Source organism: Pleurodeles waltl, chromosome 3_2 (assembly GCF_031143425.1).
Source record: "Pleurodeles waltl isolate 20211129_DDA chromosome 3_2, aPleWal1.hap1.20221129, whole genome shotgun sequence".
Taxonomy (NCBI): domain Eukaryota; kingdom Metazoa; phylum Chordata; class Amphibia; order Caudata; family Salamandridae; genus Pleurodeles; species Pleurodeles waltl.
Window position 1 is genome coordinate 71,640,951 of NC_090441.1, and position 24,940 is coordinate 71,665,890.

Sequence of the window (24,940 nt, forward strand, 5' to 3'; positions counted from 1 at the left end):
CAGGTACTCTGGCACAGAGTGCCTGCACTTCTATTTTTCCATTTCAAGCACTGTGTGAAGGTGAATTCAGGCAGAATTTCAGGAGTTGGAAAACGTTTTGAGAACCTTTCAAAGTTGAGGAGGTGCATAATTTTTTCATAGCATTGGAAAATGGGGAACGGTGGAATTGGTGGAAGGTGGCATGCTATGGCAGTGCAGGTTCTGTGAATGTGAAAGAGGAAGATAGGTGTAGCAGTTTTCAGTTAAAGGAGAGCAAAGCACTCTTACATGAGAATCTCAGATGGGAACTTGCAGAGATGTCTGGGGAAGAGAATTTAAGACGAAGAGCACAAGTGGAGCAAAGGGAGACAGTGCCTAAAAGAGAATCACTGGAGCCAAGGAGAACACAGAGGAGCCACAAGGCTCCGGAATATTTGAGAGATTTTGTCAGATAATTTTAATCAGTTTAGATTCATACAGTGTTAAGTGTTAGTTTTGTATTGTTGGATGTCCTTTTACAATCTAACATTATATCATTCATTATAAAATGTTGTTTGTAAGGAAGGATATATGTGATAATTTTATATCATGAGTTGGATTACTTTCCAATCAGTAATGTTATATATGTCATTTAAAGAATATTGAAGTGGATTCCGCACAGGAATTCCATTCACACTCAGTTGAAGCAGCTGACTGCTGGGGAAGGACTACGTGAAGCAGTCTTATCAGAAATAAACATGTATTTCAAGAAAGAAGCATTTGGAAAGCTTCATCACAACAGTCACCTTTGTGCAGGAGGCCTGCGGGTGCCATTAGGCCCCAACACATAAGTCGTGAAATCAACGAGAAACAAATAACTGTCTGGAGGCTGGCATTCGAAAGAGACTGTTGATTTGGTAGCTCTCTGCGCATTACTGTGACGTGGCATCTCAGGTCATTCCCATCCATGGGCGTAGGAAGTGTGGGGGACGCGGGGGATAAATCCCCCCCAGATTTTGGAGTGGGGGGGACACGGGGGACAAGGGTGGGGGGGACGAGGGGACAAAGGATTTACCCTTCTATGATCTGATTTGCAGGGCCATGAGCGCGGAAAGCGCGACCTATACTGGCCCTGCACTTGACCTGTGACCTGCTTCCAGCTACCTGCGACCAATCTGATCATGAGGGTGACGTCACAAAGGCCACTCTCCCTCTGCCCTTTTGTTGTGCTGCAAGCACAGGAGGAGTTCTTTCACACCTTGCCCCCAACAGCCCACAGCTGCCTGGAGTCTGCACTTCTGAAAACAAAGGGAGAGAGAGGCCCTTTGTTGATTGCTGTCTGAAATCCGTTCCTGCCGCCCTCTAGCCTGAAGATATCAGCAAGATTTAAATAAGGTAAGGTTTGGGTAATTAAATAAAGTATTTCCCTTACTTTTTAAATAAAGTGCTGTGTTGCCGAGCATCTCCCTTTTTTATACATTATTGTTGGTTCACTGTAAGATATGAGCAGGGCAGGTTTTAGCGCGCTTGTGTGACAATGTCTGTTAGGGCCCTGTTTCTGTCGCCCTCTGTCTCCCTTTCACCAGGGTCTCCGACTGCCACAGTGCTAATTATTGTCCCCTGAGGTGACTCGGTGCTTGAAAGTGGCTTTGAAAGCACCTGCTGGGTGTTCCTTGCCCCGGACAGTTTTCAGGCAACAATAAAAATTTCAATCCGGTGATTAATGGTCTTCCTGGAGAGAGATTGAAGTTTTGTCTAGTGGAAGTTTTGAGTCATCATAAAATAGTACTAGCGCAAAGAGATGCATACAAACTGCAAGGTATAGATTAGAACGTTATGGTTGTTCCCCATTTTTTCATTAACTTAATGTTGCAAAAGGGGTTAATTTCAGTGAAAATCAGTTCTTATTATTAAAGAGAACCCCCAACCATGGCGTTATGTTTTAAATTCTGAGCCTCGGCTTCTCCAGACAGGGTACTCTTAAACTATACCTGCTACCAGTATGGATGGCCTGTGACTCCCACACCTTGTAGTCCTCTGTCTTATGTAACATGTCCTATAGACTGAGTTACACACATATGATGATTGTCTCTGTGTAATGTCTGTGTGATATAAAGTGCTCTGACACCCTACACTGGTATGAGGGATGTATGATGGAACAACACATGTGTACATCACGCATGCCTTAACAACGTGTTCTCAACAACGGCCACGTCTTTATCATGCATGCCTTTACCATGCACACCATTACCATGCAAGCCTTAACAGTGAATTTTGTTGTAAAAGCATGTTTGGTAAAGGAACATGCATGGTAAATTCTTGCCGCCCTGCCCTCTTACACCTGATACCATACTCCACCCCGCCCAAGCACTTAAAACTCCCCCTTCCCCCCTACCCTGAGCTCTAAAGCCCCCCGCCCTGAGCCCTAAAAGTAACCCTGCCTGTCCTAAAAACTACCCCGATCCCATCCCCACCCTAAATCCCAAAACCTACCCTGCACTGTCCTAAAAACTACCAGACGCCCCTGCCCTGAATTCTAAAACCTGCTCTGCCTGCCCTAAAAAAAACTCTGCCTGTCCTAAAAACTACCCAAACCCCCGACCCCACCCTGAATCTTAAAACCTACTCTACCCTTTCCTAAAAACTACCCTGACCCTGCCCCCACCCTGAACCCTAAAACCTACCCACCCTGTCCTAAAAACTACCTGACCACCTTCCCTTGCCCTGAACCCTAAAACCTAGCCCGTCCTGTCCTATAAACTACCTGATCTCCCCGTCCTGTACCCTAAAACCTACCCTGCACTGTCCTAAAAACTTCCCTGACCCCACCCCTGCCCTGAACCCTAAAACCTAGCCCGCCCTGTCCTATAAACTACCTGATCTCCCCGTCCTGTACCCTAAAACTACCCGCCCCCACCCTGTATCGTAAAACCTACCCCGCCCTGTTCTAAAACTTACCCCGACCCCACACCCTGAACCCTAAAACCTACCCCGCTCTGCCCTAAAAACTACCTGACCTCCCCGTCCTGTACCCAAAAACCTACCCTGCACTGTCCTAAAAACTACCCTGACCCCCTGCCCTGAACCCTAAAATCTAACCCACCCTGTCCTAAAAACTTCCCGGCGCCCCGTCGTACTCTAAAACCTACCCAGGCCTGTTCTAAAAATTACCTCGCCCCCACCCTGAACTCTAAAACCTATCTGTCCCTGTCCTAAAAACTACGTGACCTCCCCGTCCTGTACCCTAAAACCTACCCTTCATCAAAGGCAAATGCTAGCTTTGTGCCCACTGTGCATGCGCTAGTGGTTGGCCCTAGGGACCAGATGCCAGTGATCATTTGCAACTCCCGCGATCCTGGATGTTGCCACCGATCCCTGCCAGCACACTTTGGAGGGTTCTGTGACCTTGGTGTCCTGCTCAGGCAAGAAAGGTAAGCTGAATTGCCCCACTATTCATGATCTCACCACAAATGTGTTAAAAATAAAGCCACTGTGTCCAACACGTTGGACGGTCCGTGTAAAAGCTGTACAAAAAGTAATGGATAATTATGAACCTATTCTGGAAACCCTAGAACAATTATCAACATCCAAGTCCAGTGGTGATGTGTCTGCTCGTGCTCGTGGTTTGCTTGCACACTTTCAGAGAGGAACAACTGTCCTAGGTCTTCAGATTGCTCTCCAAATACTGCAGCTTCTGGAATGTTTGAATATTGCCATGCAAGGCCGCCAGCAAACTATATCTGGGCTACTGGCTGCTGTGAATGTAGCAAATGTGCCATACTGAAGCTTCGTAATGATGAGTCATTCAACAGTCTGATCCATTCCACTAACCACATGACTGCTAAGTAACATCTTAATGCCATTGAAGTGCCACGACTGCTGCGAATCCCTAAAAGAATAGATGATGGAGCAGCAGAAAGTTTTCATCCTGCAACCGTGGGGGACTACTATCGACTTCAGTACTTTGAACTTTTGGATACAGTTTCTGTTCATCTCACTCAGCGTTTTGACCAGGAAGGCATCCAAAGATATGAAAAACTTGAACATGTGCTTTTAACAGGCAGTGGCATGGACTCTATTGCTCAGTACAAAGAAATTGACCCTTTGCTGCTCAAAGCTCAATTAACTATATTATCAAGTATGTTCAAGTACTCTTCAGTCCCAGAACTGGCAGACATACTCCGAAAAATGCTTCCAAGAGAGGGAGCTTTCTTTTCACATGTTGAAAAGCTACTGCAGATTCTTTTAATTATTCCAGTATCTTGTTGTGAGGCTGAGAGAAGCTTCAGTGGTCTCTGCCGCCTGAAAACTTGGCTAAGATCAACTATGTCCCAGAAAAGACTGAATCATGTTGCCATATGCAATATACATAAAGAGATGATGGACTCAATTGACCTACAGACAATAGCAAAACAATTTGTCCTCCGCAGTGAACGGCGCAAGAAATTATTTGGCTTTTCAAATTCAAGTTCATAATTTTATTATAGATACCTACAGCAAGAAATAATCATTTCTAATTAGGCCAATTGCATGTTGAGGTTTAGGAATCTCACCAAGAACATTTAGTTTATTCGTCCTTTTTTTGTCCTACCTTTGTTTGCTTGGTGCATGAAGATGCGAGATTTATAAACATTTTTTTGTGCATTTGGTCCAATTACTTTGTGAATGTAAAAATCAATAAGGCATACTTGCAAACTGTGACTACAAGCATGCCTTTCTCAATATTTCACTTAAAACTATGCGATTGTATTTGTTTACCCGGGTGATCTCACACAATGGGCGATTTGTATAGGGTCACTTGAAAGTCCTCAAGGTTGTCCCTGTCCCCCCCAGAAATTTACTGTCTCCTACGCCCCTGTTCCCATCATTATAATTCCTAAAGCCAGTGGAACCCAACGCACTTTAGTTGTACTCCACAACCCTCATATTTGAGCACCAAAAAGCAGAGTATTGGCCAAACTATGTCATTTTTATACCAGCATATCTTTTGTGTCACACTCACAACTTATTTCCATTTAATTAATAACTCCGGATTTCTTGTGTTTGTAGCTCTAATTTGTACTAATGTGCAGTGCTTTAAATGGGCCGGTACTGTCCGGTACTGAGTACCGTCACTTTTTTATTTTGAGAGGGAGAGTACCGGCACATCTCAAGAATAACGTAATACTTTCAATTGGAGAGTACCGGCACTTCTTAGAAACAAGCAGGTACTCTGATATAGAGTACCGGCACTTTAATTTTTCCATTTCAAGCACTGCTAATGTGGATCACCAAAAACTAATTGCACCAGATATTCCCTCAACGCCTTAAATGCCCTACCCTGTATCTTAAAAATTCCCATAAATGCCAGTGAAATGGCCACTAAATACTTCCCACATTATGTATAAAATGTTCACCCTATCCTTTTCTTTTAGTTAATGGCACGATTTATAGATTCACCTTTACTATTGCTATCATTCTGAAAGTCCAACATGCAAAACGCTACAGGTTTAAATTCTAATGGCTCACAAAGTGTCACACAGAACCTGGTGGCAGGCATGCATTTGTACTGCGAAAGCCCTGCCTGCCGCTATAAAAGTCCTACGTTTGTATTACAGAACCTGTTCCCTGAAAATATCCTCTTTAGAATAATGATACAAATCCTCTCCTCAAAGCCCCAAATCTCCCATTTTTAAACCATTAGAGCAGACCCTCGGCAGCTACGCTCTGATTGGTACATCCATGCGTAACTTCAGCCTTTCGCACCGAATTATTTGACGTCGTACGTGAGCTAAATGGTAGGGGGCGGGGCTAAAACGAGCCCGCGGCCTATGATCAGCTAAACGAGGAAAGATTTTGGGCCGTAGGAAGCTTTAATTGGTTACAGGCTTTCTCACGCTCTGCGTGGTGAGAGTTTCCTGAAAGAGCTGGTGCCATGGCCCATGACTTGAAATACCGTAATGGAATACAGAACCATCCCACGCCAGGACACGGGCGTGGCGGCCCAGGCACGGTGAGTAATGTTAGAAAGGCGTACCTGGTTTACCGCTGTCAGTGTTATTTATACTGGGGCAATGTTTTAAATGGGCACTTTTTTTATTTTGCGATGGAGAGGGCCTGCACTTCCCAAGAAAAACGCAATACGTTTCATTGGAGCAATGAGTGCCTGCTTCTGAATGCGTTGTGTGACTTGAGTTCCCCTTGACCTGGGAAGCTACACCATGTAGACAGCATTCGAGATTGGGAGGGGAGTCCCACGAGTAAGACCGGAATGTGGTTGATAAAGCAAGCAAGCGTGATCCGAAGTCGTTTGTAGATTAGGACATCCTACATTGAATACCCGTAGGCGTGAAGGACGTCTCAGTTCACATTGATATGGAAAAGTGGTGCGACGGACTTGTGTTTCGTTCTTGTCGCGACGGAAGGTCTGACAATGAAATGTCCCTACTTTCAGAAGCAGATTACAATGTGGATAGAGTGCTCTATTCTCTATAAAGGCCTTGTGAGTGAGAACCATGTTGCATCGTCGAAGTTTTGTAAATGAACACACTAGTATCGTGTCCGGTGAAGGAATGAAGGCTGTGGCGCATTTCTCACAAAAACCCACACAGGGGCAGCGATCGTATGGATACCTTGGTGAAAATCTGGAAACCTGAATTTGTAGTTCTGTTTTTTCAAACTCAAGTTCTGCAAGGAGATTTAGCGTGACTACGTTTTCAGTGCACAGTTCAGTTAGACAGGCCCTGCTCCAGGATTCTATGACTGGGAGGGTTATGAAAACTCCTGTTTGAGCCCATAAGATAAACAAGAGAAGTAGGCAAAAATCAACAACGGTATTTGGGGCAGCTTCCCTTTAGACTTTGACATATGTCCGATATGGAAATATCTGAGATGCCAAAGTACCTTATCTTTAATAATGTTGGATCAAGTTGGTATGACCTTCCACCATGCATATTTCTTTCTTTGACTTTAAACTAGCTTCTAATGAGAGCGCACACTCTGTCTTTAGTTGTGGTGGAGTGCCGTGGCAAACCATGCTGTTCATTTGTGGATGGGTGATGGTGTGATAACACCAGATTTCCTCTTCACTGGATGCACATTTATCTGGACAGCAGGATAGTCAGATGTTTCGGGGTGGGGGTGGGGGCGGGGGCGGGGGGGCTTGGTAAAAATCTACTGATGAGGTCCTATTCTTAGTTCTTCTTGAAACCGATTTTCAAACATCTAAAGCAAATGTGTCTTTTTAGGAGATATTGCAGTGTCACTGGTTGCAAACTGAGTGTACTTAAAGACCCTTTTAAACAGGGTTAAAATTCTCTTTGGTAACTTTTGAAAACACGAATGACAAAATTAAATATTTTAAATTTAACGTGTTTTAGTGTCCATAGTTTACAAATGCATTGATGTAAAAAAAAAAAAGAATGTTTTAAAGTTATTGGAAATGAGTCTTCCCCTTAAAAAAAAAAAAACATGGAGGGAACTGGCGAATGGTGCAATTTAGACGAGTAGCGTTGTTTAACACACAAATGCATTTTACTTGTATTTTCTCTCCAATAATTGTTTAGAAAAGGCACAATGCTTTAAAAGTACCCAAGACAGTAGCAATGATTAATATATAACGGGAAATGAAGAATAAGAACACAAGACATAGAAATAGGTTGGATTTTATAACTGGTTGGTATATATGAAAGTGTTTATAAGCCAGGGAGTATTCATTCACATGCTGAGCATCAAATATAATTTAAAGTTCTCTCTGACCTGTAACTCTGACCCAATCCTGCCAGCTTTTAGGGGCACCACCTCTAATGAATCCTTACTATTAATCATCAAGTAGTACCATAGCATTCCTATAGTACTTTCTGTATCTCGTGTGGGGGCATCAATGCACTCTCCAAGTGTACAATTAGGAAGGACACCATCTTACATTTCGTGAATGTGTTTTGTTTGCAGTGTCATCTAAAGTATAGAGTATTCTTGCTGTGGGTCAGTGCCTTGTGAGTGTGCTCCAAACAAAAGCATGTAAATGCATTGCACATATGAAGTGGTATACAAAAATCAGAATACAGGTGGCTTTGACATTTGCTACTGCTTATTGGAGGAAAAAAAAAGTTTCCCTCTCTAGGAGAGATATTTAGCGTTGATCCCGGCACACAAATAGTCCAAAACCTTGAGGTACTGTCATGCAACTAGTAAACCACTTTATGGATAATCCTGGCTCTTGAGAAAAGCCTGGCCTCTGGAGTTACTGTTATTACACCAGTAAATCACTTTATGGAGTCCACCAAAGAGAAAAAGAAACACTACCCCTGTTCTGCTTAGGTTCTAACTAAGGGGGAACGAGGCTAAATAATGCAACACTCTTAGTCTGAGTAATTAATTTATTAAGGCACATCCCAGGGCTCAAGCAAAAGTATACAAAAACATAAATGTGAGCATTTAACTTGAATGCGGAAAAAAACGTGCAGCTACCAAAATAATCACAGCAGTTGAATAATAATCAGAAAAAATGCAATATATCAACAATGGAATGTATGCAGTAAATATATATATTAAAGCTAGATAATTAAGAATTAAAAATGCATCACCATGGGGATCGAATCCAACATCATTCTGGTCCTTGCCAGCGTCAAGCTGTGAAACCCTGGACAGCTGAGGCAGGAGAAATGTTCCCTAATAGGACTCTCATTTTTCTGAGCAATGTGTCCACCCTCAGAAATGAAGTCCTTCTGCTCAGCTCCAAGCTTCCCCTCCCTATATACCCTAAAAAAACATAAGAGGAAGGTTTTAGTAACCTCCCCCTCCCTTTGAGTAAGTTGTGAAATTCAAGCTCAAACTGTACTTGTTCAGTGTTGAAAACACACAAAAGGATTGGCCAGATCCCAAGGTGCATTTCCAAGACAGAGCAGTACCCTTCTCTGCTATAAACATTCTCATCCTTTTACACTCTTATCATTGTTGCATCTCCCATTTTATGTTCCCTTCCCTTATGAGAAAAGTGAAAATCGTTCAATTTAGGGAAAAAGCTGTGCGTGGAAAAATACCTGTGCCACTGATGTGACGGCATTTGAAGCTAAGCAGAAAATGGAGTCGGTGGTCAAGATGGAATTGGTGGTTGAATACAGATAGCATTATTGCACAGCCATGTGGCGACCTGGGACATCACTGGGGGCGAGGAGATACATGAGAATACGCAAGAGTGGGGGACAGATGCAGTAATCCTCCTGGGTATAGAAACGTTCCCTAATGGCAGCCACAGTAGTACGCACCCTTAGGGTCATGACGTGGAATGTGAATGGGCCAGGCAGCCTCATTAAATGCACCATAATCCTTGCGCAGACATGGCCCGTATCTCATCCTGTTACAGGAAATGCACCTAAAAGGGAATCATTACAGGGCACTAGACAGGTTTGGTTACCAGCTGGTGGCACATGCGGGTTGCACAGCAGACTCTAGGGGAGTGGTCATCCTCCTTAAAAAATCAATACCATTCATTTTGACTCGCACCTGGTGGGACACACTGGGATGTTATGTAGTGGTCTGGGAGGGCCACATGCTCAACATATGCTCTGGTTATGCCCCCGCTGAGACTTCAGGGGTCTAATCTAGCAGACCTGGGTGCTCTGCTGGTGGATCTCCTGATGGGACTCCTGGTTTTTGGGATGCAATATGAACCTCGTGTTGACCCAGGCCTTGACAGATTTACACGAGCGAAGACGCCCAATGCATCAGTGACATTGTGGCCCTTTCTGGACTCCTTGGCCTGACATATCTGTGGAGGGAACATAACCCAGGGAAGAGGCAGATCACTTATTTCTCCATGCCACATGGTAGCTCGTTGAGGCTGGACTATCTATTCACCACATGGACACATATTGGGAGGTTTAGGGAGGCCACGTGTTACCTGAGAGGGATTTCAGACCAGTTCCCTGTGGGAGTTACATTGCTCGGTCCCACACAATCCTACTCCCTGACGATTAGACTTGGCCCTTGGCATCTGACTGATAAGTCCTTCAGGGATAAAATAAGTAAGATGGCTTCACAATATTTTGAGGAAAACCTGGGATCAGTGGACTCTGCATGTATTTTGTGAGAGCCCTTAAAACCGTAATCGGGGGACACGCTCAGGGTTTGATAGGGGGCGACAAAAGGAACAAATCTACAGGGTGCAGAACTTGAATGGGAAATTGAAGCCCTTGAGACCTGCTATTACGTAGGTTGGGGGGGGGGGGGGGGTCACTTGCACCGGCTGCAGCTCAAGCGGCAAGAGCTGCCTTCATCATGCCTAAGCGTTAGCTTCCCAGCATCAGCTGTACGATGTGGGCGATAAAGCCAATAAACTATTGGCCTGGCTGGACAAGAGAGACCGAGATCGGCCCTGGGCCAGGGAGATACAGAACAAGGAGGGTACCCCCTGCATGTCCAATGATGCCGTAGTGGAAGCCTTCGCTACTTACAATGAGGACGTCTATAAATCGGCAACCCGGATGACCGAGGAGGACTGTATTGACCTCCTGCAAGACATTCTGCTGCCTGGGCTTTCAGAGGAAGAAAAGGAGCGTTAGAGGCTGAGTTGACTGAAGAAGAGGTTGCCTCGGCATTGCATGAGCTCCAATCGGGCAAAGCAGTGGGGCCAAATGGACTCCCAGCAGAACATTTTAAGTACATGGGGCGCGAGATAGCCAAACACATGGCCATGTTTGGGGGAATGCGGGGGGCTGGGCTGTTGCCAGCAGATCAGAGGACACTCACCATTGTTGTGATTCCGAAAAAAGGCAGAGCCCCAGAGAAGTGTGCCTCTTATAGGCCCATCTCTCTTCTAAATGCGGAGGTCAAAGTCTTGGGGAAGGTTTTGGCAACCAGACTGCGTGTAATTATTATAAAGCTGATCCACTCAGACCAGTCCGGCTTCATGCCGTCAAGATGCACATGCTTGAATTTGAGGCGACTAAACGGAGTTCTACAGGTGACAAAGCACTAGATGATTGAGCAGGCAGCACTCCTGTCTCTCAATGCCAAGATGCCCTTCGATAATGTTGAGTGCCCGTACATCTTTGCCACTCTTAATGAGTTTGGTGTGGGGCCGCAGTTCCTCGACTGTGTCTGACTGTTGTACCAGGATCAGGTGGCCCGGGTGCGGGTAAATGCCATGTTCTCACAGTCCTTTGCCTTGCACGGAGAAACCGAAAGGGGGTGCCTGCTCTGTCCTATCCTATACATGCTGGCAGTAGACCCCTGAGTGGTGTGGATCCGCCAGGACCCCCTGATTTGAGGTATAGATTCTGGCACAATACATGAGTGTACTTCCTTGTACGCAGACGATATTCTGCTATGTCACCAACCTCCGATGGTTGATCTATAGGATAATACAGGTTTTTTGCATATTTGGGGAACGCTCTGGTTACCAGATTAACTGGGACAAATCATTGGTCTTCCCCCGGCAGGGTCTCCCCACACCTTGTCCCCGCATTGCAATGTACCAATCTGCCAGGAGGGCTTTAAATATTTGGGTATATATGTCAATAGGAATCAGAAGTATTTCCTCAGGAAAAACCTACAGGCTCAGCTCAATAGATTCCATAGAGATGTGGCTCACTTGAGGTCATTACCACTCTTCTTGATGGGTAGAGGAGCTCTCTACAAAATGACATAGCCACGGCTCCTATATATCTTCCAGAACACTCCCTATAGGATCCCCGCAGAGGTGTTTAAACAACTGGGCAGGGAAATCAGACTGCTGCTTCCATGTGGCATTGCAAAAATTGAAACAGGGGGTCTATGAGGGTGGGGTGGCTATCCCGGACCCCCTGCACTACTACTGGGCGACACAATTGGTCACCACTAATGACTGAGCCTTTGCTGATCAGGGGGACCCGGCGTCATGTGGACAGAAAGGCGATGGGTAGGGAGAGATATGAATCCGCCCTATATACCAGCGCAAGCTTGTGATCATTTCCGATGCTCACGGAACAGTTGTGAGAGTGTGGAATGACGCCACATGTTTTTTGGGCTGGAAATCTACTTTGATGGCCCAAACCCTACTGTGGTGTAGTGATTTATTGGGGGATCTTGGGGCCCTGGGAGGTTTCGCGAAGGGTCTCTTTTGGGAATTGACCACCTGGGAGATATTTAAAGGGGCCAAGCACTGTTGATGTTCGAAGTCCTTCAGCAAGAATACGCTTTGGTGGACACTGAGCGGAATAGGGACCTGCGGCACGCATTGCTCCAACACGTCCCGGAGAATGAGCAATTGCCGGAGTCTGCCCCTTTAGAGGACCACCTTCAGTGATTTTTAAATCCCTGGCTTCGGATATTATATGCCTGCAAGAGACTCGCATCTGGGGAAGACAACACTGTTATGTTATGAAAAGGTACGTATTACTAGTCTGTACCTCACACACGACCATGATCGGGGGGTAGCTATACTGGCCAAAAATTATGTTGGCCCTATTAAATGGAAGCTGTCTGATTAGTCGGGGCGGTGGGTCTTAGTAGAGTGTTGCCTGGCAAGGACAAGCTTTACCGGCTGAACTATTTGTTGTTCTAACCAGAGTGATCCAGCCTTTTTGAGAAGTTAGAGATCGAACTCGCTATGTGGCCTACCCTGTTGATTGTGGCAATATGAATTTTCACTTAAAGGTTTGCAACAAAAGACCAAATATTGGAGGGGGAGGGAACACAGGTATTTATTTCTTTGACATATCTAGTTGACAGTCATGAACTGGTAGATGTCTAGTATCATCTAAAGAATCCGGGCCCTACTTATATATATATTTTTCCTGCCCTCCTAGGAAGTATGGCATGCCAGATGACGTCTGGATTTCTAATGGTTTAGTGTCTAAAACTGATATCTGAAACTCCACATGCTTTTTTCAGATCATAATCCTCTTATTCTTGAACTTCGAGGGGTAGGTGGGTCCAGGTCCTTGGTTAAATGGTCATTTGACAGTAAATTATTATTAAACCCTCAATATATTGAACATATGAGGCACTGTGTGACCAAGTATTTTGATGCAAACCATTATAGCTCAGCACGAGAAATGGTGTGGGACGCTTTTGAAGTAGGGGTAAGTGGAGAGACTATTTCTTGTGTTGCCAGTCAGAAGAAAGAGCAAGAGACAAAAATTAAAGGACTTTATGATCAGCTGGCTACATTAGAAGAAAGTCCTACTCAGGGGATTTTCATAGAACAAAATATTGTGCAAATTCAACAAGAAATCGCAATAGTAAAGGCTAAGACCAATATTCAGTGCACTAAGTTGTTGGCAGAAAAATATCAGTTGCACAAAAATGAATGTTGTGAATTTGGCGAAAGTATCTAGCCCTGCGCACCAGGCAGAAAGAAGCATAATAGCACTGAGTTTATTAAAAAGACAGATGACACTAGTGTCATAGATTCAGTTTATATTGTCGAAACCCTTGAAGGGTATTACAGGGCTCTCCACACGGAAGATATCCTGCAAACATCTTCTTTCGTCACAATAAGTTAACCTAATCAGGGCGGGCGGGTGCTCTCTAAAGAAGCTTGTAGGGACCTAGAGGCCGATATTACATAGAAGAAATTTATTGTGCATTGATAGTGTTTCTTTAGAATTTTTTTAAATACTATATGCTGAGCTAGCCTCATTTTTATTAAAGCTTTTCCTAGGGGTACAACGGAATGGGCTGTCTCCTTTATCATGGCATGATATGAATATAGTGATCCTCTTTCCTTTTTTTTTTCCTTCTTTCCTCTTTCCTTTTTTTTTTTCCTTCTTTCCTCTTTCCTTTTTTTTTTTTCCTTCTTTCCTCTTTCCTTTTTTTTTTTCCTTCTTTCCTCTTTCCTTTTTTTTTTCCTTCTTTCCTTTTTTTTTTCCCTCTTTCCTTTTTTTTTCCCTCTTTCCTTTTTTTTTTTCCCTCTTTCCTTTTTTTTTTCCCTCTTTCCTTTTTTTTTTCCCTCTTTCCTTTTTTTTTTCCCTCTTTCCTTTTTTTTTTCCCTCTTTCCTTTTTTTTTTCCCTCTTTCCTTTTTTTTTTCCCTCTTTCCTTTTTTTTTTCCCTCTTTCCTTTTTTTTTTCCCTCTTTCCTCTTTCCTTTTTTTTTTTTCCCTCTTTCCTCTTTCCTTTTTTTTTTCCCTGATAATCCTGGCTCATACGGTCCCATCACCTTGATTAATGAAGATTCCAAGTTATATGCCAAGATCTTGGCAACACATCTGAGGAAGTCCTAGCCTATCTGGTATCACCATGGCAACATGGGTTCATACCCAGTATAGGAACATCAGACCATACTAGGCGAGCTATAGCGTTATTTGATATCGTTGAGGCTATGGAGGCCTGGATGGCTAGGATTCTCCTGGACGCAGAAAAAGCATTTGAACAGCTTCCCAGAGGTGAGGCCTGTATTAGGCACCGATAAATTCACACTGCCTTCAGCCTTCACTCCGGAGCTTTTGTTTGTCTTGTTATTAATACCTATCCACCCCTTCACCTACACATAGAAGTGACTCTGTTCACTGCATATGTTACACAAGACTCAGGCTGTATGGGGAAAGGAAAAAAAAAAACTACAAAAATGCGTCATCTGGAAAAAAAAAAAAAAAAGTTTAGGCAAAATAAAGGAAAATGTGATATATGAAGGACTGCATTGATGACGTGTAATACCTTAAGGTTATTGTTGAGAAATTGATCAGTGTTTTTACTTGTAAAGTTTAAGGATATGAAAAGAACGTTTTTAATTACTACTAGGTCTGAACACTGAGAGGACTAGCTCCACTTTATGCTATGACTGTAGTCTGAAAAGGTCACAGCAGCTCCTGTTCACTGTCGCCACAGCAAACAGAATTCCTGTTTTTTAATTTTTATTTATAATGGGGCAGTCATGAAATACAGGTCAGGGAAAAAAGACCCAGCTGCACGCTTTTTGTGACTGTCCTGTCACATGTACATAAAAAAGCCACTGCTAGTTATTATGCAGATAAGATAATGATGCATAACACACAAGTTGTAAGTACACTCTAATTATAAAAAAAAAAAAATAAGATAGGTGCCCATCCATGTATGAGTGGGCTTTTGGTGGGCCCATGAGGAGTGGGTTAGGGTGAGCAGGGTGGAATGGGGTCTGGCTCATCTGGCATCCCATCTAGAACTGGGCCAGATTGTAGGGTTAATGAGGCGTTTTGGAGATGAGAAATAACATTAGCATAACAGTAGAAACATGCCTTCTTTCTCACTTGGTGTTCCCTTGAGGTGTATCTTCATAGCATGGTAGACCGAACAACTTTAATTGCACATTTAGTTTGCAGTTAGAGCAGGGGGTGGGATTTTGTGGGTGGATGTTTTGCTATTAGAAGAGATAGGACCAAGCTAATCCCACACTTGTTAGAGGTGAAGCTCTTTATATATTGACATCCAGATCCTCTCTACAAGATCTTGTTTAACACAACCTTCTTACAATATTTAATAATATAAAAAATTCACATCTGAGATCAGAATATTACACACCCATCTCTATGGCAAGTATGACAACCAGTTTTCTTCTTGGAGAGCTCTGCAGCCTTTAAAATCGGAAGTTTTGTTAAAATGTGAAGAAAGAGAGGATATGAGTGGAAGATAGCCCCTCTTCTCTATATCCAGTGCAGCAGGCGGAGGTACAGAGACTGCACTGCTGCTGTGTCTTTTGTTACACTGTTATTTTCGTGGAAACCTTGCAGTGCTATTATTGTCACCTGCCTTGCATTTTGTTTTTTTGGGACGTTGCGCTGGTGCTCTGTGTTTTGGGAGCGTGATGTTTAAAAAAAAAAAAAAAATACAAGAAACCACTCTTTGGTGCCACAGCCGAAACTTCTGGCATTGTTTCTCCAGATTAGCTTGCTCAGTGACCATGGAGGAAAATAAGTATTCAAAGTCGAAAGTGTTTACTTTTTCCTTTTAGATAATAAAAGGTATGTTTCAAGTTTAAAACAAACACAAAAAAACATTCTAGTCTGCACAACTGGGGTTATAATTGACTATAAATAACCAAGTGATGTAACCGTGCACTCCGAAGAAACACTGCCAATACTTGCTACACAACAGTTATCAAAGTAAACAAAGGTATTGTGAGGCATCTAAAACATTACTAACTTTAACCCCTTGGCTGTTAAGCTTCTTCCTGACCCCCTTCTCCAGAATGCTAAGCCCTTTTTTGGCTATTGGGGGTGGTTCGCGCTTAGGCCTCCATAACAGTTTATTTCCACACAAGGTATCCATGCCAAATTTGTGTCCTTTTTGCCCAACATCCTGGGGATTCCAAAGGTACCCAGGGTTAGTAGGTTCCCATGGACAGGACTGTGAAAATAGCCAAAAAAATCAAAGTTGGGGGGGAACAACAGGGAAAAGGTGCTCTGAAAAAATGTTTTTTTCCTACAAATGGCAACAAAAGGATTGTTCTGCTAGAGTTGCAATTTTCCTGGCTTTTAGGAACATGCAGAGCTGAATTTAAAAAAAAAAAAATCAACTGTCTCTTATCACAGTTTTGGCATTTTTCAAACAGCCTATTTTTCCTAATTTTTGTGCTCTGAACCTACTTCCAGTGTGTGCTGGAAACCACAAAGCTAAAGATTTTTTAACAGTAAACAGAATTCTCAGTTCAGGGTGGGGTGATTTTTATAGATCCCTCATGGTTTTCTCAAAGAAACTAACCATTGAAATAAAAAAAAAATATTGAAAATGAGTAGGAAAAATGGTTCATTGTGAAATTTTTATTTGTAACTTCTTGTCATGATGGCTAATTTACAAAAAGCGATATACCTTTATGTCCACAAGACTCTTCTCGTTGGGGGTGTTTATGTAGGGTTGATAGGTTTTCCAAGAACCCGAGTTGCCCAGAGCCAACAACTGAACTGCATCTTACAGTGGTTTTTCGTTGTGTACTGGGTATAGAGCAATTTATGAGGTAAAATATAAAGACTGAAAATTGGTTATCAAGGAAACCTATGTTTTTTTTAAATAGGTAACATGATTCAGAGGTCACTTTTCAAAACCTCTTCGTCTTTACATAGTGACTTACTATTGGAAGGCATAATGCAGAGAATTACAGTTAGTAATAACAAATGTTCTACCATTCTGTATTCCCCACATGTCTGCCTATTTTAAAAAAAAAAAAAAACTCACTTGCATGGGTAGGCCTAGTGCCTGCAACAGCAAAGGGCACAGAACACAACATGGACACAATCACATTTTTTCCATTGAAAATTGAACCTCTGTGGACCTAGCTCATCTGGCACCTAGGGAAACCTACCAAAGCTGTACTTTTTTTTTTTTTTTTTTTTAAACTAGACACTTAAAAGAATCCAGAGTGGGGTGGCTTGTGACTACCACCAGGTTTTCCCACCCAGAAACCCTTGAAAACCTGGAGTCTGTGGGGAGCCACAAATGTCCTAGCATCTAGTATTCCTCCAGGTCTCCAGATAAAAATGTACCTCACTTGTGTGCGTAGTGCCAGCGTCAGCGACAGGAAAGACCTGATAAGTCAACATGGAGACATCACATTTTTCTACTGAAAACTGACCCATTTTGCTTGCAGTGTGGATAGCTGAAAAATCGAACAGACCTGCACATTTTTTTAAAACTAGACATCCAGGGTAGGGTGACTTGTGTTCCTGTTATAAGGGTTTCCTACCCATAAGCCCTCACACACATCAAACATAGACTCAAAACACATTTCCCTCACATTTCTGCCGGGAGCAACCCATTTCCTGACACCTACCATTCCCCCAAATCTGCCGATTTTTAAATATGGTACCTCACTTATGTGGCTAGGCCTAATGCCTGTGACATGAACAGATCAAACCAAGGTCAAGGAGTGTCCCTTTGCAAGGACTCAGGTTGATTTAGGTTTGATCCATTCCTGTTACGGCAGTAGGCCCAGCCATACAAGAGGGGCAGCACTTGTATTGGACAAGTGAGGGACCACTAGGTGGTAGGAACTTTGTAGATTCTGATTCTGGACAATTACATCAGAGAAATGCAAGGAAAATCTGTAATTTTAGGAACATTTCGAGGTTTGTAGGGCATTGTGGATAAGAAAATGTTGTGGGAGACACACCACCATGTACTCCCCTGGGTGTCTAGTTTTCAGAAATGCCTAGATTTGGTAGGTTTCCCTGGGTGGCCTTTGAGCTCAGGCCCAAAAACTGTGGCTACCCCTTTTGTTGATAGTGCCACTTTGTATCTTGGTTCACACCCATTAGCAGGAGCTAGCCCCACCCACACAGGTGAAGTACCATTTTTATTGGGAGACGTGGGAACTCTGGCAGGAAATTTGTGGATCCCTGCAGATTGCACTACTTTGAGTCACAGAAATATAAAGAAAATGTGTTTTTAGCTTGAGGATTGCAAGGGCTTCTGGTAAAGAACACCTTGTGGGTTTCACGCAAGACGAGCCACCCTAGTTTATGAAAATATCTGTGATTGGTAGACATTCTTTAGAGACTATGTATACCCTGGCAGAGAAAGACAGAAAAGACAATATTACAAACACCACCATCTACTACTTAAGTACACACACAAACTGGTTGGATTTACCATGATGGCGAGTGGAAAGTTCAAAATGTAAATTTTATTAACAAAAGATTTCCTAAAAATCAAAACATAGAGTAAGACTGCACCAGTGACTCACAGCATGTGAGCTGTAAAGCTACAGCAAGGCTCCATCCACTTTACAGGCCATTCACAAGCCATTCATGTGAATGGTTATGTGTAAGAGACACATCACCAGCTGCGGGCACAGCACATTACAACTCTTATCAACGAACAAGACAATTCAATGGCCCATCACTGCCATACATGCACTCCCAGGACTGACCCAACAATCGCAACGCCTGGCAGCTGAAGGATCCAAACGCCAGTTCGCACACACTATCAGCCGCACACACTACCAGTCGCACACACTACCAGCCAGACCGACACCATTTCAGAGACAGCAATCACACCACCTAACAGCTGGTGCAGTGTGAGGACTGTTGTTTCGGTGATGGTGTATGTGTAGTGACTTGCTGCTGGCTGCTACATTCACACTAGCAGCCAAATGCCAATCCACACGTAAGTCCAGCCACACACATCAGCAGCCAGACACCCCTCAGACATCACCACTTTCGTTTCTTTAAAAAAAAAAAAAAAAAAACCTCCCACAATGAAATGACAGGAAAAGTTAAACATCGAACTAAAAACAGCAGAATATGATATGCCAACCATGACTGCATACTGAACAATTGTAACTAAAAACATCCAACTACTTCCAACCAGGTATCAAAACTGAAAATGTATAGCAATGCAGACCAGTCAGTTGCCTTTTACTCCCCTGGTTGCTCCCAATACTTGAGTTGTGTCTGTGTATAGTACAGTTTAAAACATAGGGGCACATATAGACCTGGATTAGGAGGACACTCTGGGGCAGTACACACGACTCTCCTTTTGTACTCCTCTTTGGACACAGACTCTACATCTCCAATAAGGAAAGCCTTTTTTGGGTTTAGGAGGAATGCGTTCAGGAAAGTGGCGATATTTCAATCTGGCCATACCCCCTACCACTCCGACTCCAGGAACAGTTACCCGCTCAGCTGCAATAAGGCTTCATATTATAGACTACTGAAACTGTACAAACTCATCTTGGATCCTGGAGAATGATCTTTTAAAACAGTGTAAGCATTGAAGAATGCTAAATGAAATAGATGGACAGCCAGCTTCTTGTGCCAGATGTAGGATGTCTGAGCAGCATTGTAAGGCTCCAGCCTTTGATCTACTGTAGCTACACCTCTCATGTGTTTGTTGTAGTCCGGAATGCACATTTGTTTGCGCACTTCTGCAGCCTGACCCCAAACAGTCACAGGTGCGGTACTTACATTGTGAATAGTTGAGCATGTGGACATCTCTTCTGTCTGAAAATTACACAGCAAGAAGTTCATCACTACGCAAAGCACTGCTCTGTCCCCTTTCAAGGTTTTTACACACAGGCTCTTTAGGGCAACCCTTGTGATTAAAACAAATTGTGCTACAGTGCCCACTTTCAACAATTGTTTAAATAATTGCACACCTGTGTAGAAATGGTCCATATATAATTGGTAACCTTTGTGAAAAGGGCTCTTGTCAGTTCTCCCACAATTATGTTGAGGCCTCCAAAAGTCGAAGGACAACTGTGTGGGGGTGGGTCAGTTGAAGAATTCTGCCAGTGTACACCCTGAAGCTATATGCATATTCAGCGGCACTTATATACAGCATATTCATCTTAATACCATAGCATACTCTGTTGTTGGGAATGTATTGTCCGAAAACCAAATGGCCCTTGAACAAGAATGGAGACTCATCCCCAGATATATCTTTCCCTGGAACATAGATCTCAGAAACAATCCACAAAATGTTCCATGACCAACCAAATCTTGACGATATGGTCAGTCTGGGTGATATTGTGACATTATTCACAAAGTGCAGCATCTGCTCCAGAAGCAAATGCTAATCTCGACTCATGGTTATTGGAAATATAGCAGTTGCCATCAAGGGGGTAGTAGACCAATATAAAGACAGCAATGGCTCCCTTATCAGTCCCATCAGGAAAGTTAAACCCCAGAACTGCTTAATCTCACAGATTTGTGGGAGTCCACCTGGTAGCTGTGGAGTGGTTCTTAGGTGTGGCACTATTGTTCCTTAAAAACATTTTTGTATACAAATTAGTCTACTCAACAATGTCATCCAAAACCACATCATCAATAAACATTTATAAGAAGTGAACAGACAAAGTTATCTGTATTGACTCTACACACTGAAACTCCACTACAGGCAGACAAAATAGGCTGCACTATACTAGGGTCACCCAAGGGTTCAGCACTGCCAATGGGAAGCCTTCCAGCCACTGGCCACAATCCAGCTTGCTCTTGCTGCACGACTAGGAAATCACTGTCCTCCTCTAAAAGCGGCACTTCACCTTCACTAATAGAGGATTCATCATCAGGTGGTTCCTCTTGAACAGAAAATTCACTGCCAGAATCATCAACTTGGTTCTCTGCTTCAGGTGCTGAATCATGTTCAGAGGCAGATTCAAAAAGCAAACCTACAACTCGCTGGGCAGTCCGCTTTCAGGCAACCATAATGCTTGCTTATGAAACTAAAACAAAACATAAGACAACAAAACAACACTGTCAAATTAGAACTCAATAAACTCAGCTGTATCAAACAGTAAATATAACTAATGACATATTCGGGGGGGGGGGGAAAACTAGCAATACAGTACACACAAATAGCTTAACGCTCTACAAAGATACCTCTCACCTGCCACAGGCAGCTAGACTGAGGATCAACTGCACCTACCCTGCACAGGCACAGCAAGCACCAAGGATGCCACACTAGAAAATGGAAAAAATACACACAAGATAACACAATACAAGATCTTGCACAAACTCAGTGAATTTGGAAAAAAAAATCATAAGCTAAATAAGTTAGTTATTACAGCTGTTAAACATTCAAGCAGGGCAGTGATACTCATTTGAAATAAACGTTACAAAAAGGTTTCATTACCAAACTCGTGCAACAACACAAACTACAGATCTACCAGTTCAGAAACTGCAAGCGGGAGTCGCAACCAAGGAAATCAAAAACATTGCACTACAATAAAAAGGAGAAATAAAACATTAAGATGCAATGGAAATGACAAGAAATAAAACAGCTAACATCATAAAACGCTATGACGTCTGCCCTTAGGGGGTATCGGCATCACAAATGTCTGATCTGCCCCTAAGGCGACATGAAGCATAGGCAAGAAGTCGGACCCTATAGGCAGCAAAAGCACTTTGGCTGCCATCACTAATGGGGGCAGGGGTCCTATTGTTTGCTGGGGGGGGGGGGGGGGAGTTTGGTAGTACTGGTGCTTCCCCTTTGGGGGTGGAGGGTGCTAGGACATGCTGGACACATCCTCTGCCCCTAAGCGCTGGTGCTGAGAACGTGTCCAGCATACCTTTTACCACCAAAGAATTAATCTATCTTCATAATTGTCCGTATGAAAAACATCAAGTAGAAATCAGCACAAATGTATTCTGTTCTCAATCCTCTTGTCGTTGATATGAATTGTCCTCTGGCAGCCATGTGTTTTGTCAGGTGAGTCACTTTTTCCAGGCTAATGCAAGTTATAAGACTTTTCTAATGTTCTATTGCCTTTTCTTTGTTACAGATGATTGGTATGCTCCTTTCTTCTCCCCAATCTTACCTTCTCGTGTGACTCTATTTTGTCATCTGATGAGCTCAATCTATATATGGTATGGATTCCCTTTTTGTGAGAGACCTCTGTCAGATGTGACTTAATGGACCCTGGACATTTTCTCTAGGAATATTAGAGTAAAAAATATTGTTTTCCTTATTTCTGTGGGCCTTCACGTCACCAGAGACAAGATACAGCTGTGCAGGGGACAGCTTTCCATCACCACACCTGTTGCTGATGAATTCTGTACAAACCCTTAGGCTTAATGGGCCCTATGACCACTTCTGTCCCATTGTGGTGTTTCCTTTTCGTTGGCACGATTCATCTGTCTGTTGTGCCAAGTATCTTAAGCGCCCAGCAGTTATTCAAGATGAACAGCCTCCTCCCTGCTTGGCACAACTTGCTGTGTCAGCCTGGGCTCTGTGTGCTGCTGGTGCAAAGCGTGATGAAGCTCACTTGACCAATGTATGTTCTCACTTCCGTACCATCAGAGGTTCCTGTTTACCTATGCGTGCTGGGTCTATGTTTTGTGTGACTGACCGGCTGCACTACAGTTGGTGTCTTGGTTGTTGAAAGCCTGCACCACAGTTGCTACCTTTTCTGCACCTAATTGACCATATTTAAGAGAAATGAAAATTGGACTTGTTAGAATTTCCTGTATTTTTCACATGAACATGCCAAAACAATAGGACCCATATTGTTTTTCTCCTCTGCCCCAACAAAATATTGATTGCATAATACTGTTACTGTGGAAAGCTGCAAAGAATTACTTGTGTCCATACTACATGTTTTTTTTAACTCTACTAGGCACCTGAGTATAAATGCTACTATTAGGTCTTAGCCTCCAACCTTTCTTAACTACTCTTCAGAATCTGTTCTACGTTGGAAGGAGTTGTTTAATCTTATAGCAACAGGTGGCAAAAAGAATCACACCCCTAGGGAAACAGCCTGTTCTACTACATGACCTTTGCATTGAAGAACTGAACGTCTGCAAAAGGCTGCCTGAACCTACAGTACAAGGTGCAGGAGAACAATATGTTTATGAAGCAACATTAAAAAAATGAGATCACTTTGGTGGAAAAATCAATCTAGCCCTTGAAAAACAAGTTTTTTTTCGGTGTGTTGAAGTGAGGAATGAAAAGGTACTAAGCTACAGTTTTATGGGGTCTTATTAAAAGATTGCAAATGGAGAGGTTTTGTGACTAATCAGGGATCAGTTGAAATATTGCACTAATAATCCTAGTTTTCAAGAAAAACTCCTTACTTACAACCTAATCTTACCCGCAGGTGATGAAATTGTCAATAGTGTTGAATGTGTTGCTGAAAGTGAGAGAAATGAAAACTACCACTCAAGAAGTGTGTAAAGTAGGGGATACCCCAAAAAATTGAGGACTCTTCAGAATACAGGGTTGCATGTAAAGAGCGTCTCTGAATACCAACACATGTAAGTGTTTTTGCTGTGGCAGTATGCACCACTTAGCTGACCGCACTTTCTACATGGCAAGGAATTTGATGTTCTGGAAGTATGGCAAAGGAAGGCATTATTCTATAGAATGCATAGAGGGAAGCTAACAGATTAATTGAATTTAGATGAATTTTTTTTTTTTTTTTTAAGTTGAAGATAATGTAAATGTTGCATCTACTTGTAATCTTAGCTTAGATTGGCAAACCATTAAAGTGATGGGTGATTCTTGTTCCTCCTCCACTTTCATGGAGTGTTCTGTGAGAAGTTTACTTTGGCAATCTGGTCACTTCAATAACCAGACATAAAAGATGGGTTTTACAGCCAAGATCCTATTGCCTTAGGGGGAACGTAAGGATATATATTGAATTCAAAGTGAGGCCCATGATGGAAAAGGTTTACGTATCTAGAAACTGATCCAGTAGGATGGAGACATCGGAAGGAGCTTTGAATGAAGATCTATTGTAATGAAGTGCACAGAGTATTAGTTGAGAGATCCTGGATTCCCAGTGCTGTACTGAAGGTCCTGAAGTGTTGAATAAAAATGTGACCTTCTTAAAACTTTCAGCACAAAAGGAAAGAGACATTTTAGTGGTTTATAAAGCCCGCACAATTTCTTATCTCGCTAGAGATCCATGAGGTGGAATTAAACTTGTCGAAACAAAAATGATCAAACCCATAGATTCCTCAGAATATCTTGCCTCTGTCGTTCTGAACTGACAGAGACAGCCTAAGGTGTGTAGTACAGAGAGATCTTAACTCCATCTTATGGGTGGATCGCCACCTTCTTCCCAACAGCAGCAAAATCTTGGGTTGTAATGCTAGTTGTTTTAGTGTAATAGACCTTTAATCTACATTTCCATTTACATCCTGAGTCATGATCCTTCACATCTTTTATAATTCTGGAGGCTGCATACAGATTCTGCTTGATACCATTCTATCAGCTGCTGATCTCCAGTGCATCATGCAGCAGATTTTGTGTAATCTTCTGATGTCTTATGTTTTCAAGACAAACATCCTTATTTCTGGTCCCAATGTTTCCTCCTATGCTGCTAGCTTCAGAGAAGTTCTTCCCAGAGTAAGGGCCTGATTACGACCTTGGCGAATGGGATACTCCATCACTAATGTGACGGCTATCCCGTCCGGCATACTGTAAGTTCCTTATATCCTATGGAACTTGTAAAACGCGGGCAGGATATCCGCCACATTTGTGACGGGGTATCCCATCCGTCAAGATTGGAATCTGGCCCTAAATGCCAGTTTACTGTAAGCATCATCCACGCAGGGCTTGCTGCTTTGTCTCTTGCAGAGGTACTACTCCTAGAGGTTGATGTCTACCAGAT

The 24,940-nt window shown here is 43.0% G+C and overlaps 1 protein-coding gene across 2 annotated transcripts in view; it reads left to right on the top strand.

Moving 5' to 3' along the window:
* Positions 1 to 5,749: 5,749 nt before the first annotated feature.
* The window catches only part of FKBP6 (FKBP prolyl isomerase family member 6 (inactive)), a 162,871-nt gene continuing 143,680 nt past the window's right edge, over positions 5,750 to 24,940 (top strand). The window contains exon 1 of one of the 2 annotated variants that reach the window (XM_069226776.1): positions 5,750 to 5,950. In XM_069226776.1, the coding sequence (XP_069082877.1) occupies positions 5,873 to 5,950 (78 nt within the window). In that variant the 5' untranslated portion in view covers positions 5,750 to 5,872. Of the gene's footprint in view, positions 5,951 to 6,398; positions 6,440 to 24,940 lie in introns of those variants that run through there. The other variant, XM_069226777.1, reaches the window with a different exon arrangement.